We start from the raw sequence: 16,678 nt of genomic DNA, 5'->3' as shown, positions 1-16,678 counted from the left end.
TTAAATTGAGTTAGAAAGTTTGTTATTGACGATTAAAACGAATTTTAGGTATTTGCCCCAAATAGAGGTGTTTTCCGATCGTCGTATACACTGTCTAATAGATGTCCATCTTGAAAAATACCCTCACACAATAATACAAGAATGCTTCGCATTTTCTATATCCTCTTACGATAATTGTTTTTAATAGCTGAAAACCGTTCGAACAGCTCGATTACAGCATCATAATGTTAAAGACCAATTTTCTTTAAAAAATACTATGTTGATAGATTTAATATACGTTTATACAAATGTATTGATTTGCGATGAATTGAATATTCCAAATTATTTGGTTTAAACCATAGAGGTATACCTCCATGGTTGAACACAAGTAGGTCAATTTATGGGCCCTTGGAGAATAAACATAAATAGTATTGTAATGCTGTACAATACTGTAAATATGTATTGTAATACTTTTGATCGCCATTTGAATTGCAAATTTCTTACTGTGAGTTTTGGTACTGTTAGATATAATATAAACAAAATATATACAAATAAACTTTATTACTATGAGTGTGGGTAGCCCTACTGTTAGATTATAAAACACATAATATACAAATACACTTTATTACTGACAGTTGCTTCCCAACGTTTGTATTAATTATTAATTACAAAAAATATAAACATCGTTGTGGTGTATCGTTACATGTACTTTACTATTTCAATCGACTATGACAGTGACAGTTTAACAAAGTATTAAATCGCAAATGTTTTACTGTATTTAGTGGTATATTATTTATAGGCCTATAAAACATGACTAAATATTTCGTTCCTGAGTGGATAAGTATATGTTTAAAATTGTTACTTCCCCATCCCTTAACCCTACTGTTATAATATACAAAACACAAATTGGGTCTGTTTAAATGAGTCCAAATAAAACATTTTGACTCATTTTGTTTTTCTTTCGGAAGTAATCCTCAGGGTGCTAATTTTAGTTGAGTACATAAATCACCGTGTCTATTCATTCATTTTTGTAAACGACAATGTATTATAGTCCTGCGGTACGCACATTTTAAATCGCCAGTTTTATCTCGGTGGAATTACTGTGTATTCGTAGACAATCTGTGAACACGACCTTGTAAAACACAATCACGGCTTCTCGTATTCTTCTTTGGTCATACGATTCTCTTTTATCAATTAAATAAATATGATATATGTATATACATTTTCCTGATATAATTACTTTATCTTATATAATGATCAACAACTTTCTTCCAATTCAGAAGAAATTCTCTCCCTGGCATCTCATTTTCTTTATGTGTCACACAATTGTATTATGTCGACAAAATGAGTAATGTCCCGGACGGCGCCCCGTACCCATCATTTATTTTCATTTTCAATCCAGCGTGCTTTCCATCAACTTAGTGACCGCCAAAGAGTTGTCTTCTTCTTGGTAGTTGTCCGTGTCAGCATCCTGTCTTTTGTTATTACTAGTTATACACACTGTATATAAAAACACACATATACACTGTAAAAATAGTGTTTAGATCTTAAACATGTATTTTGTACTCACTTTTTCCATACATTTAGCCGAGTAAACATGTTTAGATATGAAACATGTTTCACATTCTAAACATGTGGTATGTACGCAATTCAAACAATCCTCCGTTTATCATTCATGAAATGCACTTCATGAAACAGTTACGTTGATACCAGCGAAAATATTGGAAACCTCTTCAAAACACTCTAAACAATTGAGCTTGTTTCAGATACAAAACTTACCTGAAGTTATAACTGGAATGATGAGAATTAGAAAACAAAAACATGCCTTGAAAAAAACAGTTTGATCAGACAAGATAACATCAATTGTAAACATCATCAACAATGCAACGGCCTAAAAGAAAGACAACTCCATTGACATTGATATATATATATATATATATATATATATATATATATATATAAATCATACTGTAAATTATAGAAACAGGGCTCATATTCGGAACATGATCTCATAATCGCGTCGAGCATAGCTCATTGGCGAAAGTTCCGTATTTTTTAGTTGTATGAAAAAATGTCTCTGGCGGGATTCGAACCTGCAACCTCTCGCTTACAGGGCGAGTATCATACCACTAGACCACAGAGCCATGTATGGTATTATCCCAGATTTTCACCCACCAGATACATTCTCTCATACAACAAACGCCCTCACAATCAGTGGAGGCTTAACAAGTCAGAATAAATTCCAACTTTAATTCGCAACGGTTTTTAAAATAATATTGTGTATATGTAAATCAATGATGTTGCGTAGCACTGTGTAAATTATATATAAATCATACTGTAAATTATAGAAACAGTGCTCATATTCGGAACATGATCTCATAATCGCGTCGAGCATAGCTCATTGGCGAAAGTTCCGTATTTTTTAGTTGTATGAAAAAATTTCTCTGGCGGGATTCGAACCTGCAACCTCTCGCTTACAGGGCGAGTATCATACCACTAGACCACAGAGCCATGTATGGTATTATCACAGATTTTCACCCACCAGATACATTCTCTCATACAACAAACGCCCTCACAATCAGTGGAGGCTTAACAAGTCAGAATAAATTCCAACTTTAATTCGCAACGGTTTTTTAAATAATATTGTGTATATGTAAATCAATGATGTTGCGTAGCACTGTGTAAATTATATATAAATCATACTGTAAATTATAGAAACAGTGCTTATATTCGGAACATGATCTCATAATCGCGTCGAGCATAGCTCATTGGCGAAAGTTCCGTATTTTTTAGTTGTATGAAAAAATGTCTCTGGCGGGATTCGAACCTGCAACCTGAGATCATGTTCCGAATATGAGCACTGTTTCTATAATTTACATATATATATATATATATATATATATATATATATATATATATATATATATATATATATATATATATATATATATATATATATATATATATATATATATATAAACACATTAGGCAAAGAACATTAATTCTAAACCGTCCGGTGATATACTGAAATTTAATTAATTCATTTGAAACGATAAAGATGAGGAAATTTGTGAGAATGAGAAAAAGCACTGATGAAGGGCTAGTGTTGCCCGAAAGCTTTGCTAACTTTTCTGGCTGTTTACTTTATCGTTTTGATTTAGCTTTTCGCTTTTTTTTTGTATTTCCATTGAGATCCAGTCACTGATACCCACAGCATTGTAATTTTTTTCAGTAATTTGCCTTTGGATTTATATATATATATATAATATATACAACCGAAATAAACGCTTTAGACGTTTACTTTCTGACATAGTTAGGAAAATTACTTACAAAACCAGTAGTGTTTAGAATTCCTGAGGACATTACCTCAGATTCTGGATACGTTACTTCTACAGCATGTTCAGTTGCAACGACAAAAAACGAGGATATAAAAACACTTGAAATAAAAGAAACTAACATTATTATAATAATTGTTATTAAACCATCGTAACATATGGTTTGGTTATATCTGTCAAAAATGAAAGATGCTATCTACTTAAAGATGTATTGTCCCTTTGACTAATTCCAAAAAAATTATTAAAAAAATATTTAGAAAAAAGTGGGTCATTTTGAAGTATCATAAAAATTATTAAATTTCACAAAAAATTTGTCGGAAAAAAAATTTTTTACTGAAATACAGACGTTTTTTTGTTAAAAAAAAAACTTTGACTTCCAGTCAAAGTTTTCGATCAAAACATATCTCATAATGCAACGCGCTTGTTTGGCTACTCTGTATGCATAATCATAAAACTTCCTCGCAATCTGTGTGAAAACACCTTCTCAACCATGACGGGTTGTAAACAATCCTAATTAACATCATGCATAATGCATTCTTGTGGTTTGAAATCTTTGTTTAGTTTTATTCGCGACGATTTTCCAGATGAAATTTAATCAAATTAAATTACCTGTTAATTACGTAAACTGGTTGTTTTTTGGCTCAAATTTTCGACTTAAAGTGAATAACTTTAATATTACTTTTGCTATTTGCTATTGCCAATTTAAATTTAGAATATTTTGACCTTCATTTTTTGTGTTTCAAGGGACAATACATCTTTAATATATAAGGCCCATAAGGCTCATTCTACACTATCAAACTTTATGTGACAAAAACGTGTGATGTTCCCAAATATGGTAGTGTTATGCTTAACAAGACCAACAGCCATTAAGTCGCGTGCTACAATGCATAGTGATACCGGACCGACAGACAAACAGACCGACAGACAGACAGACCGACAGACAGACGGACCGACCGACATAGTGAACTATACTGACCGAAATTACTGAACATGTTTAAAAATGTTGAAATGTTTAAAAACATTTATATTTTTTTAATTTACACGTGCGTAGCCTGTCACTTTTGACGTGCTCGTATAACGTAATTTCGAGTTGAAAAGTAAGTCAAGAAAACAGAAATCGGGTAAAAAGAGTGCGCAATAACATTTAACGCGCAGTGCGCGCGCAAAAATCTGCGCACTCATGGCAATTTTGTAAACGCTTAAAATTGCCTGAAACGTACTCTTATTTCATCGAAAATAAATTTTGAAAATTTTAAGCGCGCGTACGCATGCGTTACATGCGCTACGCACGTAATTGTATTGCCATATGATGATTTATGCCCTGAAATTTATGAGTACCAAATTTTATTTAATTGTGATTCATGGTTGTTAAGATATGATTACAAACGTTATTTCGTTAAATCGTGCGTAGACCGCGTAATTTTTTATTGCGCACCGTGAAAACATAACCACATCGATTCCTGGCCATAAGGAATATTCTGTGAAAAATTGACTTAGCTAGATTAAACTGATATCAAGATAAGGTCATAAAGCGATAAAACGCATAGTGATACCGGACCGACAGACAGACAGACAGACAGACCGACAGACAGACCGACAGACCGACAGACAGACAGACAGACCGACCGACCGACATAGTGAACTATAGAGTCGCTTCCATGCGACTAAAAATGATACTGATATGACATCGTCATATCCATATATGGGCATATCACATTGTTTTGTCACATAAAGTGATAGTGTAAACAGAGCCTAACGTAAAACAATAACTTCAAAATACTTACAAAAATATTCCTATAGATATTGTAGTAAGCAATTTAGTGGCATTAGCCAATGAAATTGCAAATAATAATACCGAGGTGGCAATCAGAATAGAAAGCACAATTGTTGTTACCCTATAAGAATTAAAATAGCCTTATCATCATAATATATTATTTACAAACCATCTTCGTTCTTTCAAATGTAACTTAAGTGGAGCTGCGAGTTCGTAAAATTGAGAGGATGTGATATTGATATTAATTAATTTGGAAAAAATTGTACCAAAAATGAGACCGATTAAAAGAATTATTACCTGAAATATTTTGACCTATCGAGCCAGATTCCTGAAATCAGTGGCCCAGATACTCCACACAATATCTTTGCTATACCAAGATGACTCAAGATGGTTGAACTGTCCTATTAATTATAAGTATAAAAAAAAAATGTTTGTTTTGTCTCAATATCAATATTAGACCCCGCCCTTCCCAACTAATATATTTTTTTACTATATAAATAATGAATAAAATAATATTACCAATATTAATAATGAAAATAGATAATAATATAAATTGTATTAATTTTAAGACAACATGATGCTTTGTTTTCTCTTATTTATTTTAAGTTTATGTATTTTTATTTTGTTCGTTTTCATATTCGTATTTAATGTGATCTTGGGGTGGGTCAAACTTAAAGTCTTTCTGACTTATATGATCCCCCCCCCCCGCCCCCCACATGATTACTTCATTGTATATATTATCCTGTATGTTATTATATTGTGGAAATAAATTAAATTGAAACGATTGGCTATCACTACCGTATACTAAATAAAATACATACCGTATACGTTGAGCTCAAAAAGTCTTTCAATACTAGGCCTATTGTATAGAGGAACCCAACGTTTATACCTGAAAATATGATACGAATATTATGTTAATTCTTTATGGTATTTATTTAAAACAATTTAATCAAACATTTATGGTTAATTAATATGATGAAAATAATATAAAAGTAACATGAATAACAATTTATATCTCTGAATAACACTTCACTTATCAACGGAAAACATTAATTTTCTAAGTACCGAATGCTACTAATAATAATAAATAATTCCTGTTGCTCAGAATGTATTTTACTGATTGCAGGAAATTGTCCTTTTTCCCGGCTTTTTTCACATTCATCCGAGGTTTGCTTGGAGGAAGGGGTGGCTTGTTCTCAAATACTGAAAAAAAAAAAGAAACCAAAATATTATCCTTCAACTATCCTCCTTATCCAATAAAAACAATCCCATAATTCAAAGCCATAACATCCCATCTTTTGTCAATTTCAGAGAGCAGGATTATCGTATGTAGGCCCACTTCAAATAAACAGTCATCATATTGGTTTTCAATCAAATGTAGCCATGATTGTAGCAATTGAAATTCACAATATACTTGCTGATTTCATTTTAATTAACACACAATTCATAAATCTTACCAAATGCAGTAATCAACATTAATATCGTCATCACTATTGCAGTGAATAAGAAATAATATTTTATTTGATGTCCAATATCTGGTCCTTGTACGAAGTATGAGGGTAAAATATAGGCCATACCAATCCCCACCTAAAAACACAATGGTATGATTAATTATTGCAAAATTATTCCCAATCAACTCAAACAACATAATTGAATGTTTTAATATTCACTTAAAAGTGATAAGTAATAGTAATTCTTTTTTTTTTGTCTTGTGTGAGTTCATCTCACGTTTATTTAAATTCTCATTGGTGAATATATTATATACATATAAGTACATTTGTGACAATTAAAAGTAAGTGTTTAAAGTAGTTAAAATACAGGTATATTTACATAATAAGATGCTTGAATTCAGTATTAACCATATTTGTTTTCATTAAAATTTTAGATACGATATTAATTAAAATATCAAAATGAAAAATGGCGGTAAAATACATGATTACAATTTTCTTGTTAAACTATCTTATTTGTGATCTTATTTGTGTTTGAGTAGAGAGGCTATAAACTCAGGGGAGGAAAATGTAGTATCCTCCCTTTTCACCAAGATAAAAAGGATGAAATGAAAAAGAGGGATGCAAAAGTTTGAAAGTTAGATATTTAGAATGATAGCATGCAATGATATATTTAATGAAAACCGTAAGGTTAGAGTCCATACACTGTGCAAGTCCAAGATGTCAAATATCCTGTCTTTACTATTTTTCCATTTCTGATCAGCAGTATAAAAGTTATACGAATACTCATTATTTATGAGGTTTATAATTTCATTTTTAAATAGCCCCCAAATATTTGCAGATTCTTTTTTTTTTCTGTCGTTTCTAGTTCTTTATATATTATGGAGGATTTATATATACAAAAAGTAAAAACTGAAATTAATTCGTTTACATGTTTGTTTGTTGTTCCCAAAATTACATTAACCCACTTGGGGAAGTCTTGCTGTACTGTAACCTCATTTGGAAGACACTGAACCAGCATATCTTTAAACTTTCTCCAGACTGGTTGAATAGTTTTACATGCAATTAATAAGTGTTTTTCGTTTTCTATATGATTCTTACACTTATTACATTTGTCTGTTGTGGAAAAATTCCATCTTTTTAGTCTTTTTTTACATATAAGGATTCGATGTAACAACTTAAAATTAAATTGAGCAACTTTTACCATGTGTTTCATTCTACATACTTTTCAATTCCATATTTCATTCCAGTCAATAATTTCATCTCTAAATTCTATTTCCCATTTCATTTGAGGATTTGGAATAATACATATATCATTTATAAACTGCTTATAATAGTAAGACGATCTTATCCTATTATGAAATATATTACGTTCTCTTAATTTTATATGTAGCCTATGCGTGCATTTTCCAACCTTATTTGTTCTTTCCATATATCAAGTATTGCATTTATTGTTGCTAAGTATTCAATTAATAATCCATTCTGTTTATTCGACAGAGTTGGAATAATTTCTGCTGCAGTCAATAACCTGTTATTAACGACTATATCATTTACTCTTTTGTATCCAGAGTTTAACCAGGTGTTGAAATATAGAGATTTTCCCTCAATTGATGTTATAAATTTGTTTTCCCATAAGTGTTGTGACCTAATTTCTTGTAAATTTTGCGGCTCTAAACAATATACAATATTGTTTAACTTTACAGCTGCTTTCAATATAAAATACTGGCATATTTTTTAAATTTAGTATGCGCTTCAGTATTTAATTTACTACAATTCGCAGTATAATCAACTGGATGCCTATAGTAGTTTGGAATACATTTCCAAATACCTGGGTTAGGATTTAACAGTTTCTTAACCCAACTCAACTTCAGAGAGTCCACTAAGATATTAAAATTCACCATATTTATACCACCTTTATCTACTGTGTTTATAAGAGTTTTTCTTTTAATTTTTTCCCTTTTTCCTCCCCACAAAAATCTATATAACAATGTATCAACTTTAGGAAAGATATAAGATGGTACATCTATTATACAAGCATTGTATATTAATTTCGAAATGGCAAGAGATTTTATTACTGTTACCTTGCCAAAAAACGTAAGGTTTCGTTTTTCTTATAGTTTTAGTGTATTCTCTAATTTTAAAACTGTATCATCCCAATTTCATTTAACACAAGTATGTTTATCATACCCTACGTTGATTCCAAGGAATTTCACTGGTTTTGGTCCATTTGATATTAAATGGCAATGTTTGTTTGTTTTTATTTGCTCCAATCCAAATTCCTTTCTATTTACTTTTATTTAACCTTTCACCTGATATTGAACAGAACATTTCAATTTCATACAGAATATGGTTTAAACTAATTTCATCCTTTGTAAATATTACAGTATCGTCAGCTAGTTGAGCTATTTTAACAATATGATCTTCATTTTCTACTTTAGGTAATTCTATTCCTTTAGTAATAGTAATTCTAGTAATTTATTCCTACCTCCATTCCAATAAAACCTAAGGCAGATGCAAAAGATACCTCCTCAATCCCAAACCATGTCCCTGCAACTTGTGGCGACATCCCCGTGACAGACAGCCCTGCTGCTCCACACATGGACTGACCAATAAAATGTAGAAGTAATGAATCCTGTGATGTCCCAACAAACCGAAACCATGATCCAACACATTGCAAACTAGTACCGAGCATTATAATAGTTCTTAAGCCAAACCTTTCGGTTATCAACATAACTGGCACAATAAAAACTATGTAAGCTATACTATAGGTGGAGCTTAGTAAATCAACGGTGTTCGTTGAAACGTCGTAATGTTCAGCTACTACGTCAGATATTGCAGCATATTGTACCCACATAAACAAGTTTGTCGTCGTAAAAAGACCAAAGTTAGCCAGCATAATCCATCGTCGTTTGTAAAGCTTACAGCCAGATTCATCAACCAGCAAACACGACTTTTCAGGCTTGTCTTCCATGGTGAACTAAATACAAAATACGCCTAGGCTACAGATTAATCTTCCATGTCACAATGCACATATCCTGAGTGCATTCTGTTGATGCACTAAAGCGTGTTATACTTTTATTTTTAGGCCTTTTTGATTCACATTTTTAAAGAAATTTATAAAAAATTTAAGCATTCAATAACAACTATACGAACACTGAATTGCTTTCAGCTCTTATATTGAAGCGATTATCTCACTTACCATTCACCTGGTTCTCTTATTGTCTACAATCAGACCTTAAACTGCACCTCAGTTTTTTTGTCTCGTACTTTACGAGAATCACCTGTTCCATTTGGATGCTCTCACAGTATATTTAATAAAGTACATATTTAGGCTTAATTATTACTTTTTACTTCTGCTGATTATTAACAATTATTGTCTATTTTTAGTACAAACTGTTGACATAAAAATCTTCATGGTATAACAAAAGATTTTATATATTTTAATAGGATTAGTTCTATGTTTTCTGTAAATAAATATTTTCTAATCACAATATAAACAATGTTTCTATTTATTATTATTATCTAGATGTGAATCATAATAAAACATAGTTGTGTTATAAGTCTATGGGCGAACATAAAAAAAAAAAATGACGTGCCAATATATGGACATGATGATGTCATATCATTACCATATATAAGCATATCAATATCATATTTGGGCACATCACACTTTTTTGTAAACTAGTTTGTAGACAGAGCTTAGAATAAAATAGACAAAACCTATTTGCGTCATGTTACCCTCTACCCGACTTCGAAGTTCTTTGGACCACCAAAGCAGTATCTATATATAACTTTAAGGGCAAAATTCTGTAAATCGCGCCTTATTTCTAGAATTTTTACTCGACGGTATATAAAGTTGGTTCGTACTTACTGATTTTAACCACCTAATATAACCCTGTTTTACTAATTAAATTGAGTTAGAAAGTTTGTTATTGACGATTAAAACTAATTTTAGGTATTTGCCCCAAATAGAGGTGTTTTCCGATCGTCGTATACACTGTCTAATAGATGCCCATCTTGAAAAATACCCTCACACAATAATACAAGACTGCTTCGCATTTTCTATCTCCTCTTACGATAATTGTTTGTAATAGCTGAAAACCGTTCGAACAGCTCGATTACAGCATCATAATGTTAAAGACCAATTTTCTTTAAAAAAATACTATGTTGATAGATTTAATATACGTTTATACAAATGTATTGATTTGCGATGAATTGAATATTCCAAATTATTTAGTTTAAACCATAGAGGTATACATCCATGGTTTAACACAAGTAGGTCAATTTATGGGCCCTTGGAGAATAAACATAAATAGTATTGTAATGCTGTACAATACTGTAAATATGTATTGTAATACTTTTGATCGCCATTTGAATTGCAAATTTCTTACTGTGAGTTTTGGTACTGTTAGATATAATATAAACAAAATATATGCAAATAAACTTTATTACTATGAGTGTGGGTAGCCCCTACTGTTAGATTATAAACACATATACAAATAAACTTTATTACTGTGAGTGTGGGTAGGCCCTACTGTTAGATTATAAAACACATAATATACAAATACACTTTATTACTGACAGTTGATTCTCAACGTTTGTATTAATTAATAATTACAAAAAATATAAACATTGTTGTGGTGTATCGTTACATGTACTTTACTATTTCAATCGACTATGACAGTGACAGTTTAACAAAGTATTAAATCGCAAATGTTTTACTGTATTTAGTGGTATATTATTTATAGGCCTATAAAACATGACTAAATATTTTGTTACTGAGTGGATAAGAATATGTTTAAAAATTGTTACTTCTCCATCCCTTAACCCTACTGTTATAATATACAAAACACAAATTGGGTTTGTTTAAATGAGTCCAAATAAAACATTTTGATTCATTTTGTTTTTCTTTCGGAAGTAATCCTCAGGGTGCTAATTTTAGTTGAGTACATAAATCACCGTGTCTATTCATTCATTTTTGTAAACGATAATGTATTATAGTCCTGCGGTACGTACATTTTAAATCGCCAGTTTTATCTCGGTGGAATTAATGTATATTCGTAGACCATCTATGAACACGACCTTGTAAAACACAATCACGGCTTCTCGTATTCTTCTTTGGTCATACGATTCTCTTTTATCAATTAAATAAATATGATATGTATATACATTTTCCTGATATAATTACTTTATCTTATATAATGATCAACAACTTTCTTCCAATTCAGAAGAAATTCTCTCCCTGGCATCTTATTTTCTTTATGTGTCACACAATTGTATTATGTCGACAAAATGAGTAATGTCCCGGACGGCGCCCCGTACCCATCATTTATTTTCATTTTCAATCCAGCGTGCTTTCCATCAACTTAGTGACCGCCAAAGAGTTGTCTTCTTCTTGGTAGTTGTCCGTGTCAGCATCCTGTCTTCTGTTATTACTAGTTATACACACTGTATATATAAAAACACACATATACACTGTAAAAATAGTGTTTAGATCTTAAACATGTATTTTGTACTCACTTTTTCCATACATTTAGCCGAGTAAACATGTTTAGATATGAAACATGTTTCACATTCTAAACATGTGGCATGTACGCAATTCAAACAATCCTCCATTTATCATTCATGAAATGCACTTCATGAAACAGTTATGTTGATACCAGCGAAAATATTGGAAACCTCTTCAAAACACTCTAAACAATTGAGCTTGTTTCAGATACAAAACTTACCTGAAGTTATAACTGGAATGATGAGAATTAGAAAACAAAAACATGCCTTGAAAAAAACAGTTTGATCAGACAAGATAACATCAATTGTAAACATCATCAACAATGCAACGGCCTAAAAGAAAAACAACTCCATTGACATTGATATATATATATATATATAAACACATCAGGCAAAGAACATTAATTCTAAACCGCCCGGTGATATACTGAAATTTAATTAATTCATTTGAAACGATAAAGATGAGGAAATCTGTGAGAATGAGAAAAAGCTGATGAAGGGCTGGTGTTGCCCGAAAGCTCTGCTAACTTTTCTGGCTGTTTACTTTATCGTTTTGAAAATTTTCTCATTCTCACAGATTTCCTCTGCTTTATCGTTTCAAATTAATTACTTAAATTTCAGTATATCACCGGGCGGTTTAGAATTAATGTTCTTTGCCTCTTGTGTTTATATATATATAAAAGTATCTCTTCGGAGATCCCACCTCGTGAATAAAAATACTGAAAGATGAGGGCGTATCAATTTGATCTCTGTTGCGCGTGCGTACAACTGAGGACTAGTGCTGTTCCGCCGTACCACGCCGAGAATGTTAAAGAGTCGTTATCCAATCGAGTTCGAACAATACCATGAAAGCCCCAGTGGTCTAATGGTTAGGACATCTGCATATCAAGCAGGCGGTCCGAGTTCGAGTCTCGGTTTGGGCGACTTTTTCTCATTCTCACAGATTTCCTCATCTTTATCGTTTCAAATTAATTAATTAAAATTTCAGTATATTACCGGGCGGTTTAGAATTAATGTTCTATGCCTGATTTGTTTATATATATATATATATATATATATATATATATAATATATACAACCGAAATAAACGCTTTAGACGTTTACTTTCTGACATAGTAAGGAAAATTACTTACAAAACCAGTAGTGTTTAGAATTCCTGAGGACATTACCTCAGATTCTGGATACGTTACTTCTACAGCATGTTCAGTTGCAACGACAAAAAACGAGGATATAAAAACACTTGAAGTAAAAGAAACTAACATTATTATAATAATTGTTATTAAACCATCATAACATATGGTTTGGTTATATCTGTCAAATATGAAAGATGCTATCTACTTAAAGATGTATTGTCCCTTTGACTAATTCCAAAAAAATTATTAAAAAAATATTTCGAAAAAAATGGGTCATTTTGAAGTATCATAAAAATGATTAAATTTCACCAAAAATTTGTCGAAAAAAAAAATTTAACTGAAATACAGACGTTTTTTTGTTCAAAAAAAAACTTTGACTTCCAGTCAAAGTTTTCGATCAAAACATATCTCATAATGCAACGCGCTTTTTTGGCTACTCTGTATGCATAATCATAAAATTTCCTCGCAATCTGTGTGAAAACACCTTCTCAACCATGACGGGTTGTAAACAATCCTAATTAACATCATGCATAATGCATACTTGTGGTTTGAAATCTTTGTTTAGTTTTATTCGCGACGATTTTCCAGATGAAATGTAATCAAATTAAATTACCTGTTAATTACGTAAACTGGTTGTTTTTTGGCTCAAATTTTCGACTTAAAGTGAATAACTTTAATATTACTTTTGCTATTTGCTATTGCCAATTTAAATTTAGAATATTTTGACTTTCATTTTTTGTGTTTCAAGGGACAATACATATTTAATATATAAGGCCCATAAAGCTCTGTCTACACTATCAAACTTTATGTGACAAAAACGTGTGATGTTCCCAAATATGGTAGTGTTATGCTTAAAAATGATACTGATATGACATCGTCATATCAATATATGGGCATATCACATTGTTTTGTCACATAAAGTGATAGTGTAAACAGAGCCTAACGTAAAACAATAACTTCAAAATACTTACAAAAATATTCCTATAGATATTGTAGTAAGCAATTTAGTGGCATTAGCCAATGAAATTGCAAATAATAATACCGAGGTGGCAATCAGAATAGAAAGCACAATTGTTGTTACCCTATAAGAATTAAAATAGCCTTATTATCATAATATATTATTTACAAACCATCTTCGTTCTTTCAAATGTAACTTAAGTGGAGCTGCGAGTTCGTAAAATTGAGAGGATGTGATATTGATATTAATTAATTAGGAAAAAATTGTACCGAAAATGAGACCGATTAAAAGAATTATTACCTGAAATATTTTGACCTATCGAGCCAGATTCCTGAAATCAGTGGCCCAGATACTCCACACAAAATCTTTGCTATACCAAGATGACTCAAGATGGTTGAACTGTCCTATTAATTATAAGTATAAAAAAAGAAAACTATGTTTGTTTTGTCTCAATATAAATATTAGACCCCGCCCTCCTGCCTACCATTGCACCCACCTTCCCAACTAATATATTTTTTTACTATATAAATAATGAATAAAATAATATTACCAATATTACCAATACCAATATTAATAATGAAAATAGATAATAATATAAGTTGTATTAATTTTAAGACAACATGATGCTTTGTTTTCTTTTATTTATTTTAAGTTTATGTATTTTTATTTTTTTCGTTTTCATATTCGTTTTTAATGTGATCTTGGGGTGGGTCAAACTTAAAGTCTTTCTGACTTATATGACCGCCCCCCCCCCCCCACCCCCAACATGATTACTTCATTGTATATATTATCCTGTATGTCATTATATTGTGGAAATGAATATTAAATTAAAACGATTGGCTATCACTACCGTATACTAATTAAAATACATACCGTATACGTTGAGCTCAAAAAGTCTTTCAATACTAGGCCTATTGTATTGAGGAACCCAACGTTTATACCTGAAAATATGATACGTATATTATGTTAATGCTTTATGGTATTTATTTAAAACAATTTAATCAAACATTTATGGTTAATTAATATGATGAAAATAATATAAAAGTAACATGAATAACAATTTATATCTCTGAATAGCACTTCACTTATCAACGGAAAACATTAATTTTCTAAGTACCGAATGCTACCAATAATAGTAAATAATTCCTGTTGCTCAGAATGTATTTAACTGACTGCAGGAAATTGTCCTTTTTCCCGGCTTTTTTCACATTCATCCGAGGTTTGCTTGGAGGAAGGGGTGGCTTGTTCTCAAATACTGAAAACAAAAAGAAAAAAAATATGATCCTTCAACTATCCTCCTTATCCAATAAAAACAATCCCATAATTCAAAGCAATAATCCATCTTTTGTCAATTTCAGAGAGCAGGATTATCGTATGTAGGCCCACTTAAAATAAACAGTGCATCATATTGGTTTTCAATCAAATGTAGCCATGATTGTAGCAATTGAAATTCACAATATACTTGCTGATTTCATATTAATTAACACACAGTTCATAAATCTTACCAAATGCAGTAATCAACATTAATATCGTCATCACTATTGCAGTGAATAAGAAATAATATTTTATTTGATGTCCAATATCTGGTCCTTGTACGAAGTATGAGGGTAAAATATAGGCCATACCAATCCCCACCTAAAAACACAATGGTATGATTAATTAATGCAGAATTATTCCCAATCAACTCAAACAACATAATTGAATGTTTTAATATTCACTTAAAAGTGATAAGTAATAGTAATAATAGTAAATTATTCCTACCTCAATTCCAATAAAACCTAAGGCAGATGCAAAAGATACTTCCTCAATCCCAAACCATGTCCCTGCAACTTGTGGCGCCATCCCCATGACAGACGGCCCTGCTGCTCCACACATGGACTGACCAATAAAATGTAGAAGTAATGAATCCTGTGATGTCCCAATAAACCGAAACCATGATCCAACACATTGTAAACTAGTACCGAGCATTATAATAGTTCTTAAGCCAAATCTTTCGGTTATCAACATAACTGGCACAATAAAAACTATGTAAGCTATACTATACGTGGAGTTTAGTAAATCAACGGTGTTCGTTGAAACGTCGTAATGTTCAGCTACTACGTCAGATATTGCAGCATATTGTACCCACATAAACAAGTTTGTCGTCGTAAAAAGACCAAAGTTAGCCAGCATAATCCATCGCCGTTTGTAAAGCTTACAGCCAGATTCATCAACCAGCAAACACGACTTTTCAGGCTTGTCTTCCATGATGAACTAAATACAAAATAGTCATAGGCTACAGATCAATCTTTCTACTGATGTAGTGATGCGTGTTATACGGTGCTTTATTTTCCAATTTTCAACCGGATTAGTATTCAACTTAACAAATAATAATACAGTGTTCTTCTTTACAACTTATCGGTTGAAGCGATACCATTACATTTCGACAGCGATAATATACTCTCATGGCCAAACCAAATCATTAACTAATCCTTTTTGGAAAAAATACTAGTATTTTTAAAAAAAGTCACCGCTGGTACAATAATAATTGTGTACTTTTCACA

The 16,678-nt window shown here is 31.4% G+C and overlaps 2 protein-coding genes and 1 non-coding gene across 3 annotated transcripts; all 3 read right to left on the bottom strand.

Moving 5' to 3' along the window:
• Positions 1 to 670: 670 nt before the first annotated feature.
• LOC140039877 (choline/ethanolamine transporter flvcr2a-like) lies at positions 671 to 9,043 on the bottom strand. Its single transcript, XM_072085462.1, has 9 exons — positions 9,022 to 9,043; positions 6,546 to 6,675; positions 6,154 to 6,291; positions 5,910 to 5,977; positions 5,386 to 5,489; positions 5,099 to 5,209; positions 3,310 to 3,415; positions 1,759 to 1,870; positions 671 to 1,479 (listed from the first exon to the last, which is right to left on the bottom strand). The coding sequence occupies exons 1-9, from the start codon at positions 9,025 to 9,027 to the stop codon at positions 1,373 to 1,375; spliced, it is 882 nt and encodes a 293-aa protein (XP_071941563.1). The 5' UTR covers positions 9,028 to 9,043; the 3' UTR covers positions 671 to 1,372.
• Trnat-ugu (transfer RNA threonine (anticodon UGU)) lies at positions 2,052 to 2,123 on the bottom strand. Its single transcript has one exon. It is a non-coding gene; the product is annotated as a tRNA-Thr (tRNA).
• A 1,788-nt stretch (positions 9,044 to 10,831) lies between the features above and the next one.
• On the bottom strand, positions 10,832 to 16,417 carry LOC140039432 (choline/ethanolamine transporter flvcr2a-like). The gene is made up of 9 exons (XM_072085032.1): positions 15,897 to 16,417; positions 15,641 to 15,770; positions 15,253 to 15,390; positions 15,009 to 15,076; positions 14,436 to 14,539; positions 14,149 to 14,259; positions 13,178 to 13,283; positions 12,266 to 12,377; positions 10,832 to 11,984 (listed from the first exon to the last, which is right to left on the bottom strand). The coding sequence occupies exons 1-9, from the start codon at positions 16,380 to 16,382 to the stop codon at positions 11,878 to 11,880; spliced, it is 1,362 nt and encodes a 453-aa protein (XP_071941133.1). The 5' UTR covers positions 16,383 to 16,417; the 3' UTR covers positions 10,832 to 11,877.
• Between the last annotated feature and the right edge of the window lie 261 nt (positions 16,418 to 16,678).

Source organism: Antedon mediterranea, chromosome 2 (assembly GCF_964355755.1).
Source record: "Antedon mediterranea chromosome 2, ecAntMedi1.1, whole genome shotgun sequence".
Taxonomy (NCBI): Eukaryota; Metazoa; Echinodermata; class Crinoidea; order Comatulida; family Antedonidae; genus Antedon; species Antedon mediterranea.
This window is presented reverse-complemented; position numbering and strand designations above follow the sequence as displayed.

Coding starts and splice junctions, on each gene's coding strand:
- LOC140039432 (XM_072085032.1), bottom strand. CDS start 16,382: ATGGAAGACAAGCCTGAAAAGTCGTGTTTGCTGGTTGATGAATCTGGC. Junction 15,077..15,252: donor ACTATTATTGGTAGCATTCG/GTACTTAGAAAA, acceptor TCATATTTTCAG/GTATAAACGTTGGGTTCCTC. Junction 13,284..14,148: donor ATATCTATAGGAATATTTTT/GTAAGTATTTTG, acceptor TTTTACTTCAAG/TGTTTTTATATCCTCGTTTT.
- LOC140039877 (XM_072085462.1), bottom strand. Junction 5,490..5,909: donor TTTTGAGCTCAACGTATACG/GTATGTATTTTA, acceptor TATAATTAATAG/GACAGTTCAACCATCTTGAG. Junction 3,416..5,098: donor ATATCTATAGGAATATTTTT/GTAAGTATTTTG, acceptor TTTTATTTCAAG/TGTTTTTATATCCTCGTTTT.